Source organism: Symsagittifera roscoffensis, unplaced genomic scaffold (genome assembly GCF_963678635.1).
Source record: "Symsagittifera roscoffensis unplaced genomic scaffold, txSymRosc1.1 SCAFFOLD_907, whole genome shotgun sequence".
Classification (NCBI taxonomy): Eukaryota; Metazoa; Xenacoelomorpha; order Acoela; family Convolutidae; genus Symsagittifera; species Symsagittifera roscoffensis.
This window is the reverse complement of record NW_026971547.1, coordinates 5,192-16,239: the sequence shown is the minus strand read 5'-3', so window position 1 is coordinate 16,239 and position 11,048 is coordinate 5,192. Positions and strand designations below refer to the sequence as shown.

The 11,048-nt window shown below is 37.1% G+C and overlaps 2 protein-coding genes across 2 annotated transcripts; both read left to right on the top strand.

The window, feature by feature from the left end:
* Nucleotides 1–202: 202 nt before the first annotated feature.
* Nucleotides 203–2,260, top strand: LOC134856500 (uncharacterized; the record flags this gene model as incomplete). The annotated part of the gene is given in 2 exon segments (XM_063872769.1): nucleotides 203–433; nucleotides 850–2,260. Coding segments are annotated over 2 exon segments (894 nt in total), but the record flags the coding sequence as incomplete, so codon positions are not given.
* Nucleotides 2,261–6,470: 4,210 nt separating this feature from the next.
* LOC134856501 (glutathione peroxidase 6-like) lies at nucleotides 6,471–10,171 on the top strand. Its single transcript, XM_063872770.1, has 4 exons — nucleotides 6,471–6,733; nucleotides 7,483–7,576; nucleotides 8,610–8,836; nucleotides 9,867–10,171. Exons 3-4 carry the CDS (start codon nucleotides 8,612–8,614, stop codon nucleotides 10,104–10,106), a joined length of 465 nt encoding a protein of 154 aa, XP_063728840.1. The 5' UTR covers nucleotides 6,471–6,733; nucleotides 7,483–7,576; nucleotides 8,610–8,611; the 3' UTR covers nucleotides 10,107–10,171.
* Nucleotides 10,172–11,048: the final 877 nt, after the last annotated feature.

The window sequence follows — 11,048 nt, the reverse complement described above, 5'->3', positions numbered from 1 at the left end:
TAATTTGCGTTGGCGAGGCCTGGAAACAGTAAAGGAGTGTTTTAGGGCAGCTTTTTAGGGAGTAGCTACAAAAATAAATTTGGTCAGCCTGAAAAAGTCAAAATCCTTTCCCAAAAAAAACCTAGATAATCCCCCCCCTCAAAAAAACGGCCTTTGCTTTTATTTATTTCCTAAAACTGCTGCGACTTTTCATTGAACATAGGTGACGGCCAAGAGGAATGGGGTTACCTACTACCCTTCCGTGTTCTTCTACAATAATAAGAGAGACGGCAAAGTGCTCTATCAAGGGAGACAGGACGTGGCTTCCCTCTACGCGGCAATAGATGAAGAACTCAAGTACGAAATGCCCAGACTCATTTCTGTGCAGAGCAATGACTACACACAGCTGGTGTTCGATAGAAATGCTGATGTGATTTTGCTGTTTTTACAACAGGCAAGTCGTAACCCAAAGTCGTGTCCAAATTTTTTTTTGATTGAATGATTATACAAGTGGATTTTTTTTTGCTTTCTTGGTAGTTCAAAAAGCTCTAAGCTTTGAAAAAAAGTTGCGCCGCTGCTTCTATCGAAAAAAATTGAGCATCTCATTTAGAAAATGTTATGTTCAAATCCTTCACGCAATAATTTCACGCAAAAATTCACTAGACAAAAGTGTCATTAAAAAATTGGACTTTGATTTGCCTATGTGTTTGCTTTTATAACAATTAGATGCGACAAAATAGCCTGAAAACGAATCGTCAAACTAAAAGTCAAAAGGTCAAAAACTGTCTTAATATTTTTGTTTGGGATCCTACCATCATTTCCCTTTTAAGCTACCTGTATAGCTAGTAAATGTTCTTCGGAACTTTTCAGGGGTGCCGAGGTTGTCTCAAAGCCGAAAAAGACATGATTGACCTCATGAAGGAATACCAGGAGCAATTCGGTGAACATCGGATCCGATTCCTCAAAAACGACGCCTCAGTTTCCAAAGTCCTGGCGAGGATCTACGATGTGTTAGACTACCCCTCAGTTTGGCTATTCCCTCGCATGTACAAAGAAGGAATAGCTCATAAAGGAATATTCAACAAGACTTATATGAGTCAGTTGATGGACTTTCAGTTTCTATACACCGATAACTGGGATTCGGATACCTTTGGAATGATGGGGAGAAATAGCGAAATCGAGAAAATCTTAGCCCCCCAGTTAGATTTTCTCCGAAAAGGCGACATAATGCCTTCTGAAATAGAAGTTTTGAACAATAAAGTGCGCGCTGTGTCATCGCCGAACCTTAGAAGAAATTACATGAACGCTCTAGAAGCTTTTCTACCCGATAGAGAGGGTTTGAAATCAATTGAAAGACGCCAAACTGTTGTTGAAGAGCGAATCGCGAGTAGCTTTGAGAAGAAAAAACACGACTACGAAGCAAATCAAAAATTAATTAACGAGTGGAATGTCTTGCAGTTTTTCAAGGATTACCAACACGATATTCCAGAACTGCGGAAAACGATTAAAGCGTCTAAAAAGGTGGAGTTATAAACAACTTTTGCTAACTAATGTACCATTTAACAACTACTTTAATAACAAAAGTGTGAAATTACTTTATTCATTATGTATCTGATCCGAGATTTATATGTGTAATTATTGTTCTGGATTCAAAAATGCTACTAAAAATTTCTCATTTCCGTGTAATTGAAGTTTAAAATGACTCATGCGTGAGTGAACAGATCAAACACAAGAGCTGAGGTGGTTCAGCTCGGTAGGACTAACATTGTACCTAAAAAACTTTAAATGATTATCTCAATATTTAAATTCTTCAATAATTTACTATGTATTCCGAGCCATATTGTATAATAACGCAAAGCTTACGAAAAATGTCGAATAACCTTCAAGAAAACAACGCAAAAATGACCTTGTATCGAGAAATTGAAGATACAGAAAGAAACCAAGATTGAAACACTACGAGGCCAACCTATGCACTGAAAACGCGCAACGTTTGTTTTGTGTACGTAATTGGAAAGCAGAGACAAGTGCTTAAATATCTTCCAAATTGTAAGTGGATTCCACTTATAAAATTTTCTTGGGTTCTGCTCACAAATACTTTTAACGTACACTTTGTCGGCACTTTGATTGCTTCGCGGATTCTGTAACGAGCGAATATAGCTAGTTGTTTTAGCAAACGTGGGCTAATGTCACAAATGCAAGCGGATTCAGCAACATTGTAATTATAATGTCATGATGTCAATAAATTCTGTAAATTGCAAGCGGATTTGGCAAATGTAAGCGGTTTTACGCAAAATTGTGATCTATAATGTAATAAATTCATTTTGTCTTTGAATTCCTCAAATTGTTTTGCATTCCGCCAGTTTTATTCCAAGTTCCGCAAATTCAGCTGTTTTTGGACAATTTTTGAGCGATACAGTTTCTTAGCTATTTGTTTGTTGAAACCAAAACAGCAAAAGGTCGAAGCAAAAAAGCAGTGTTGCGGATACCGCGACAAATCTGTTCTCAGACGTATTGCAGATTTTGCAACAACTCTCCTCTCATTTGGTTGCGGAATCCATTTGAAGTTCAATATATACACAATTATCCTCGTAAGGAAAATTTAACACCGAAAAAAAGTTGAGATTTATGAATTTTTGTTTTGACATTAGAACAAAATGCAAAATCTTTATGCTAGGGGTTTTTTTTTATTTAAAAAAATACACCATTGAAGATATCGTCTTCCTGAGTTCATTATTTAAAAAAAAAACACTTTTTTTGAATGTTTCTTTTCTAATGTTCTGGGGTTTAGAAACAGCTAATTTGGTCATGCTCTGGATAATTTATGCGCGCTTTAAGAAAAAAAAAATTCAGTTTTTGTCGTTACACGAACAATTTACAGTTTACACGTGGCAAAAACATACCGCACTAACCGTTCCGAATTGAATTTAGGCAAGCTAATTTGACTATTTAATTTAGTATGACTCGAATTTTCACATAATCTAGTTTTCAAGGTTCTTTAAAAAATTTAGTTTTATTTCTGGAGATTGATTTTTTGGATAGAATCATTTATCAGGGATGAACAGATCTTTAAGGAAGTTTTTATTTGAAACGTTTTATTGCTGTCGCAAACAATATTTTTTATGTACACTTTTTCAAATTTTTGAACAATTATATTTTTTGGGTTTAAGAAACAAAAATGTGTCTTGGACCATGAGAAGGGATCTAGCAACAGCAAAGCTCAAATATTTTCAGACGTACGCACTTTTTCCAGATTGTTGTGTCCCACTGTACAAGAAGGATTGTAAAAAATGTACACTTGATAAAAAAATTGCCAGATTTGTTTTGATCTTTTCTCCAGCAGTTTTGTCCCATTAAAAAGACAAAAATTTCGTTTTCTCCTATAACATTAGAAGGTTTAAGGCCCACAATGAGGCTGACAAATTTTGTCTGCTGGCTAGTCCAAATGGCCTAAATATTTAGACGACAAGCAAATTAGACGAACGTAAACTAACTGATATTAGAATATAAGTCTTTTTGAATTTAGACTATAAGAACTGGGCAACCATTTTTTTGTTAAGAATGAAGTTACACGAAAATAAAAAGAGCATATGATCACAAACTGACCAAAATTGTTGTTTTAAATTATTTTTAATATTCAAAATGAAAAAATTTAGTATATTTTTGAGTTACATTAACTATACAACTGTGACATAAAGTAACTCCTGATTTTTGGTTGAACAGAAAACTTAACTTATACCGGTAAACAACTCTCACGCAATTTGCACGCAAGTTACCGTCCAAATGCCGTTATTTTCTAATCGTCTAATTTGCTTGTTGCCTAATTTACTGAGCCCCAGTCCAAATAAACAAAGTGTTTATAAAAAAAATTTGGCGCTCAAATTTGAATAACCCAGCTGTACAAATTCTAAGGCAGTTGTGCAGTTGTACAGTTTGGCAGTTGTACAAACTCTAAGAGTACAGTTCTGCATTCCCTGGTTGACGTTGCAGGTATAATCAACGCTGATTCAGCATTATATCATGAATAAATGTGGCAAATGTACTTATTACGGATATCCCACAAGATAATTTTAACTTAACTAATTTTTGATTGGTAAACTTTAAATTTACTGTTAAGTTTTCAGTCGAGTTAAGCTTTCGTTTGGTATAGGTAGGCAGCTTTTTTCGTTTTAAGTGCGTGTTATCTTTTCATCATCACCCCCAACAAATTTTTTTTCAGCCAACATAAATCATTTCACATCATGGCCAAATTGGCAAACAATTTCCATGCTCCCAGAATTTTACTTGGATGAAATTCAGTTAAAATGTTTTCCCTATTCGAACTCAGGGAGACAATATATTCTTTGAGATTGAAATTCTTCTGTTGTTTATCTTTTTGAAAAATTTTTGAGACTGTTTATGAGAAAATGGGTGTCGGAAAATAGTACCCAGGGAGAGATCCTTTGGAAAAAAATGGTAACAAGAATAAGACGGCGTCGGTCGCCCCTCCCTTGGTAGACTACCTGCTCAGAGTCTGATATTAGAAGAGACTGTCAGTTTAATGCCTTTGGCCTTTTAGTTGGACAAAAAACTGCTTGTCTGACTATTTTTGTTTTAGCGTCCTCTCAGTCGTTATTATATTTTTTCCGGTTCCCATCTTTTCAACACTAAACAACTTAACATCATGCAGTTTAACGACCCAAATTTTGTTACCGTAGCAATTTAAAATCCTTACATTTTAGAGTTCTTTCTTTGAATTAACTCCGTTTTCATCCAAAATTAACAGAAATTTGACTTCAAAGGGGTCTTCGGTAAACATCAAAGAAGAACGCGGTGCTTTATTTCAAACTAAGCTTTCAAATATTAGTTCGCAAAAATTATTTTAAGTTGAAAAGATATTCAAACAAGACTGAACGTATATCAGGGCAAAAGCTCGAACGTTTTGACTGCAACTTAATCCATATCGAATAGTTTTCGGGAAAAGAGAATATTAAAAAACTATAAATTTTGGATGAGATCAAAGATCAAATATAAAAATTTGAGTCGTAGGAAATTATTACGACCAGTTAGCTAGCCTCAATTCAATATGGAACTATTTTGTTGTGCGCGATAATTCTTCAGCCAAAGATAATTCCCATTACACTTTCAGCATTATGAAAAAAATCTAGAAAACGCCCATAAGTTAGTCCAGATTTTTGCACAAAAAAAATGATCGAATTTAAAATATTTTGGTATATTTGATTTCAGGGAGTCAGCATCTTCAATGGGCTATAATTTGTTTTGTTGGAAGCTAGTATTTCGATCGCCGAAAATTGCATGAATAAAAACCCACCCCCAGCATAAATATTCTGTGTTCTTCGAAAGTCGGAGCAATAAAAAACCATTAAGACACAGCAACAGCTCTGCTTTTTGACCTGGTTTTTTTTTATTTTGGCGGCGCAGAAAAATTTGCTAAACAGTGTCTATTTAGTTTTTGATAGACCTGGTTAAATCAATTTGGTCGAACTAAAAAAAAGGCCGGCAAAATTTTTGAGCATTTATTAAAAATCTGCCACCCTTCGAGAAAATCCTCAATCCGCCCGACCCTGCCATCATTTTAATTTGCAGAGACTGAGGTCTTCAATTTATATCTTAGATGGTAATAATACAGTTTATAATTATTTTAAAATGGTATTCTTGTCAGGAAAATGAAAACATGTGATAACAGATGGTAAGATACGCTAAAAAATCGATACACTTCTTAAGAACATGTTAAAATTTCCCAAACCAGCATTTGAGACAGGGGCGAATCTAGGATTTTCTCGACCTTTTTTTTAGGTCGACCAAATTGATTTTCCGAGCTCTCCTAAATCACTAAAAACACGCGCTGTTCTGGCCAAATTTTCTGCTCCGCAGGCAAATTTTTGAAAAAACAGGTCAAAAAAGCTGTTTTTGGGCACTTTGTGGAAAATTTCGACAAAATAATTGCGTTTTGTTGGCGCGCGTTCCCCCTCAAATTTAGTATATAATGGCGCCGAAGGTGCCTTTAGAAAAATTTTAGGGTCGGTCGGACAAAAATGTATTTTTTAAAAAGTACCAAAGGGGGACCCAGGTGGCCGAATCCCTGAGGGAGGAGGGAACGTGTCCCCCCTCACCCCTTCCCTAAGACCGCCCCTGATTTGAGAAGTTATAAGTGGTATCAATATCATATGCTCATAACAGCAAACAAGCAAGCTTCGGGATCAAACTTGCTTCTCAAATAGACTTTCTGAACCTCAAAACTTTAAGATATTCCATAACAAATTGAGCAAACTTTGATAATTTGTTTTAGAAAGAACCGGAAAATCCCACTAGAGATTAAGTATATGCCTTTATTTAACAACATATTGTACATTTGAACCAAAACTCACTTTTCGACCTGTGTAAATAATCACAAGTCTTTCGTATAAAATTTAATTTGCATTAAGAGTATTTAAGTGAGCAAGTTAACAAACTGTTTTCGAATCTCATCTATAATTGTATATTTAAAAGGTAAATATTGAACTCTAAGAGGTTAATGTTGAATTTTTAGGAGATTTGAATCATAATTCGATAAATTCTTGTTTGCTTCGAGATGGTGTCTTATAAGGAGACAAATCATAAAACCCCGATGGTTCTGGGCTCCATTTTTATTCTCCTCTCTTGTGGGACGGGGATGGTGAATGGAATCGCGGATGTCAATTACACTACTTGTGAAAATGTAGCTGGCATGAACATAAACGATTTCACAGTTCCAAAGATGATCGACGATAATGAAGAGGCAAGTTTCGCAATTCAAAGTTTTTGTCTAAAGTGTGAAAAAAACTTTTTTCTAAAAAAAGCTCGAAAAATGATCCTTTTGAAAAGATTTCGACTAAGAAAAAATTTGAAAAGAATTGCAGTAATTGGTTAAAAATACAGAACAAACAACTTTAAAGCTGAGCTTTATCAGCAAAAGTATAGATGTCTGTTTTTGCATTCAGTTGTTTTTACCCGTGATGAGATAAGTTGCAATTCTTATTTCAATTTTTTGCGTTGCAAAAACATTTCTTTGAAAATAAAAATTATTTTAAAATTGGCTCAAAACTTCCGTGATAGTAAAGTAAAGCACACAAAATCAAACTGAAAAAAAAGACGGCTAGTTCATAAGTGGGTTCAGTTTTGGGTTCAACATAATTCAAAGCCGCTAAAGGTCGCAGGAACAAAAAAACTGAAATCCAAACTTGTAACTCTAAGTTTCGTTGGTTTGAGGTTTCCAAAAGCTCACGTCAGAGAAAGACCGAATGACAACAATAATCATAATAATCATAATATCAATAATCGAAATCAGAATAAAAATTTAACTTCATAAAAAATGTTTAAAATCAATCATAATTTTAATCTTGATAATAATCATAATAAGGAGAAAAATAATTAAAAATTGTAGCAATAATAACCATAATAATTTGAAAAAATGAATTATAAAAATCGTTTAATTATGATCTTAATAAAATTGCAATGAAAAAATAAATGATTTATTTTTTTTGTCAGCCGGAGAATCTGAGTCTTAAAAACTACACGGAGGGCAAGTGGACCATCCTCACCAATGTCGCCTCCTACTGAGGACAGACCCCTCAGCTCTTAGGTAATCATTTGTGTTGAAAATGATGATTAATGATGATTGAAATAGTCATTATCGGATTGAACATTTTTACAATATTCAGTAGGGGAGACCAGTGGCGGATTTAGGATTTTCTGGAGGGGGCGAGAAAAAAATCGAAAATTCTGTCGACCTTTTTTTTTTAGGTCGACCATAATAATTTTCTGAGCTCTCGCAAAGCACTAAAAAGATCATGTTTCAGCCAAATTTTCAGCGGCGCAGGCAAAATTTTGAAAAAAGGCCTTTTTAGGCACTTTTTGGGAGAAAAAAAATGACGAAAAAATCGCGATTTTTCGGGGCGCGATCCCCCCTCAAAATTAGTTTATATTGACGCCAAAGGCGCCTTTAGAAAATTTTCGAGGGTTCGTCACCAAAAAATTGATATCTGAAAATAGTACAAAGGGGGAACATATGGGTCGGCAGGGGGTTGAGTCCCTAAGAACGCGCGTTCACCAACCCCCGCCCCCCACCGTCCCCTAAATCCGCCCCTGGGGGAGGGAAGTGGTAGTTTTCTTTATTTCTGATTTTGACTAAATTATTTAAGTCTCGATTTTTGATTTTGAAGATATTAGTCGACAACAAATAACAATCAAACTATATGTACGAAAGCAAAATACGGGTGTCTGCGTTTTAATAAATAATATTGAATTCGTTCTCAAAAAGGGAACAGACTTTCAGTTATTTTTTACCCAGCTCATAAGGATTAAAAAAAACATCTTGGAAGAACAGCAAAAAGGCCGCAGTTAGCTGTCTATCGAATGTTTCTAAATTTTGGCAAAAGAACTGCCATTAATAATCAAAAAGGAACCAAGTTAGAAGACCGGTGAGCTTTCTGCTCGAAAATTAAGTTTAATATGCATTCATGATTCCCCAGGCCAGGTACGCGACTTAAGTATCGACTTTGCGCCACTCGAAAAAATCGAACGGGTTTTGAATTTCGGTCGCGCCTGCTGCATCGCGCGACTATATTTGGTCGCGACTTATGTCGCGGAGCTCGACCCGGGTCGCTTCAATTTAGACATGAATGCAGTACAGTCTGAAGCTGAGAACTCCTCCGTGGCCTTTACAATAATTGGGTTCCCCTGCAACCAGTTCGGCATGCAAGAGCCAGGCGCCAACAAGACGGAGTTGCTGAACCTGGCCAGATATGTGAGGCCGGGCAACAACTACCAACCCAACTTCCCGTGGTTCGGACCCCTGGATGTCAACGGGGTTAACGAACATCCCCTTTTTACATACCTCAAGGTCAGCAAACACCTGTCGCATTCTTCTCATTCATCTCCTTCGCGTTCTTCTCATCTTTTTTCTTCTCCATCCTCGCATTCTTCGCAATCTTCTCAATCTTCGCATTCGTTCATTTCTTTTTATTTCTTCTCCTTAAATCCTGTCGTCATTGTTTTACCACGGTTTTACCACAATTAAAATCTTCGAAAAACTTCAAAAGCTTAAATAGTACAAAATTAAAGCAATTGGATTTTTTCAAGAGTTTTCCTTCATGCTTATCAGCAAGAAAAAGTCTCGAAAAAACTCAATTGTTATACTTTGAGGGATGGGGGCTTCTAAACAAACTCGAAAATATAAATCCCCCGCCCTCAATAATTCTACAAGCACAAACGTAAAAAGATCAATTGAGCAATACCCCCACCCCCCCCCCCCACCCCCCCAATGACCAACTGAGCTATCTCCCCCCTAGCGAAAACGGTTAAAAGCTACAAAAAGACGTCAGCAAATGCAAGTAGATGGTTGATGTGTTCGTAGCACGTAATGAATTGACCGTCTGAAGTTTATTTTTTATGAGTACAAAGAAAAATTTTGAAACAGAAAAAATGGAAATTTTTAAACTTTTTTTGCAAATTATTGTTTGGGCGACCATTGCCTCTCATAGAGGAAAAGAGTTACCAGGGTTGGTGATCTCGCCTTGTATCTGAATACCAAAAACTGTTCTCCGCAGCACCTTAAAAATGTACTCAATAGCTTTTTCCATTTAGGACAAAAAATCGCTTTATGTACCTCAGTCTTATTGATTACTTTTTCACTCTGAATGTGACTTTTAAGCGTTGATATTGTAAATTTTGGCGTTCCATTATCGATGAAGAATATGATTTATGATTTCATATCGTTGGAACTATTTTGAAGTGGTTATAAACATGGCTCAATTACCTATTGAGTTATCTCCCCCCACGCGAGAATGGGAGGGGGGGGGGGGGCTGGGAGATTGCTCAATTGATCCACGTATAGCGACCGGGCCTTGCAGGTTTTATATTTTTTTTCACAGGACATCTGTCCCCCGTACCAGAAGAATCTGGGTGACCGGTCTGACCTGTTTTGGGACCCAGTCCAGTCTGGCGATGTGACCTGGAACTTCGAGAAATACCTCATTGACACCTCTGGAGTCCCGCTGGCTAGATTTGCGCCCATAGTAACCGTCAGACAGATATATGAAGGATATATTGTGCCGAACAAACAGATGATGAAAAAGAACCGCCATGCGAACGTCAAATCTGTCAGTTATTAGGAAGGTGCTTCAAATTTGTTTTATCCAAGGCTCACGGGCTCTGTTTTTATGATAATGGGCTCAATGTTAGTAAAAGCTTTAAAGCAAAATGGCAATTTCCCAAATTAGGCTTAAGTTGAAAGTGCATCAAGAAACACGCCCTTTAAGAGGCCAAACTGTGTGTATCTAGGTACGTTTTGGACGAATGCCGTAACGAGTTGAGAGTGACCTTCCCCCGACTGAGACTGAACTTTGAACAGCAAATGAATGGCTTCCGACCCGGTCCGACCCCCTGTATGCCCGGCGACGTAAATCCGCTTAGCCTCCTGGCCGAGCTAAGTGTATTTACGTCGCCGGGCATACAGGGGGTCGGACCGGGTCGGAAGCCATTAATTTGCTGTCAATTTGCATACATTGTTGTTCAGCGAAAAACTCTTGATAACTTGAAAGCTTTCCGGCAAAAAGCTTCCCGCTGCGCTTCATTGGAAGATGAAGGAAGGACCTCGTTGGTTACCTTTATGGTACGCAAGAATTTCGTTGTACGCTTTGTAGTCCATAAAATTGAAAGTATTATATGAAAGCTAATGAGTTGTACGTAGCTCGGTATCGACGATAACGGTTCCCGCAAGTGATTACGGCCCGAAGTGATAACAGTTCCCGGAAGTGCACATAGCCCAATAAGAACTGGGCAACCCGCTGTTGGAATGGAATCTAAATATAGTATGGTATAGGCCTCGCCGATGGGAGCTTAAGTTTTGAACCTCAGACCACCTGGACCCCTACTTCCGGTGCTATGCCCTATGCATTTTGCCCCAACATCGACTTCCGAAAGCCGTTTCTCGTGTAATATTCTGAGCCAAGTCCAGCGGTTGGACCGGAAGTTATTAGCACTTGGAAGAAACACGTTTTAAACCAAAAATAGACAATTTACGCAAAACAATGAGCGAGGGCTTATCGATTTTG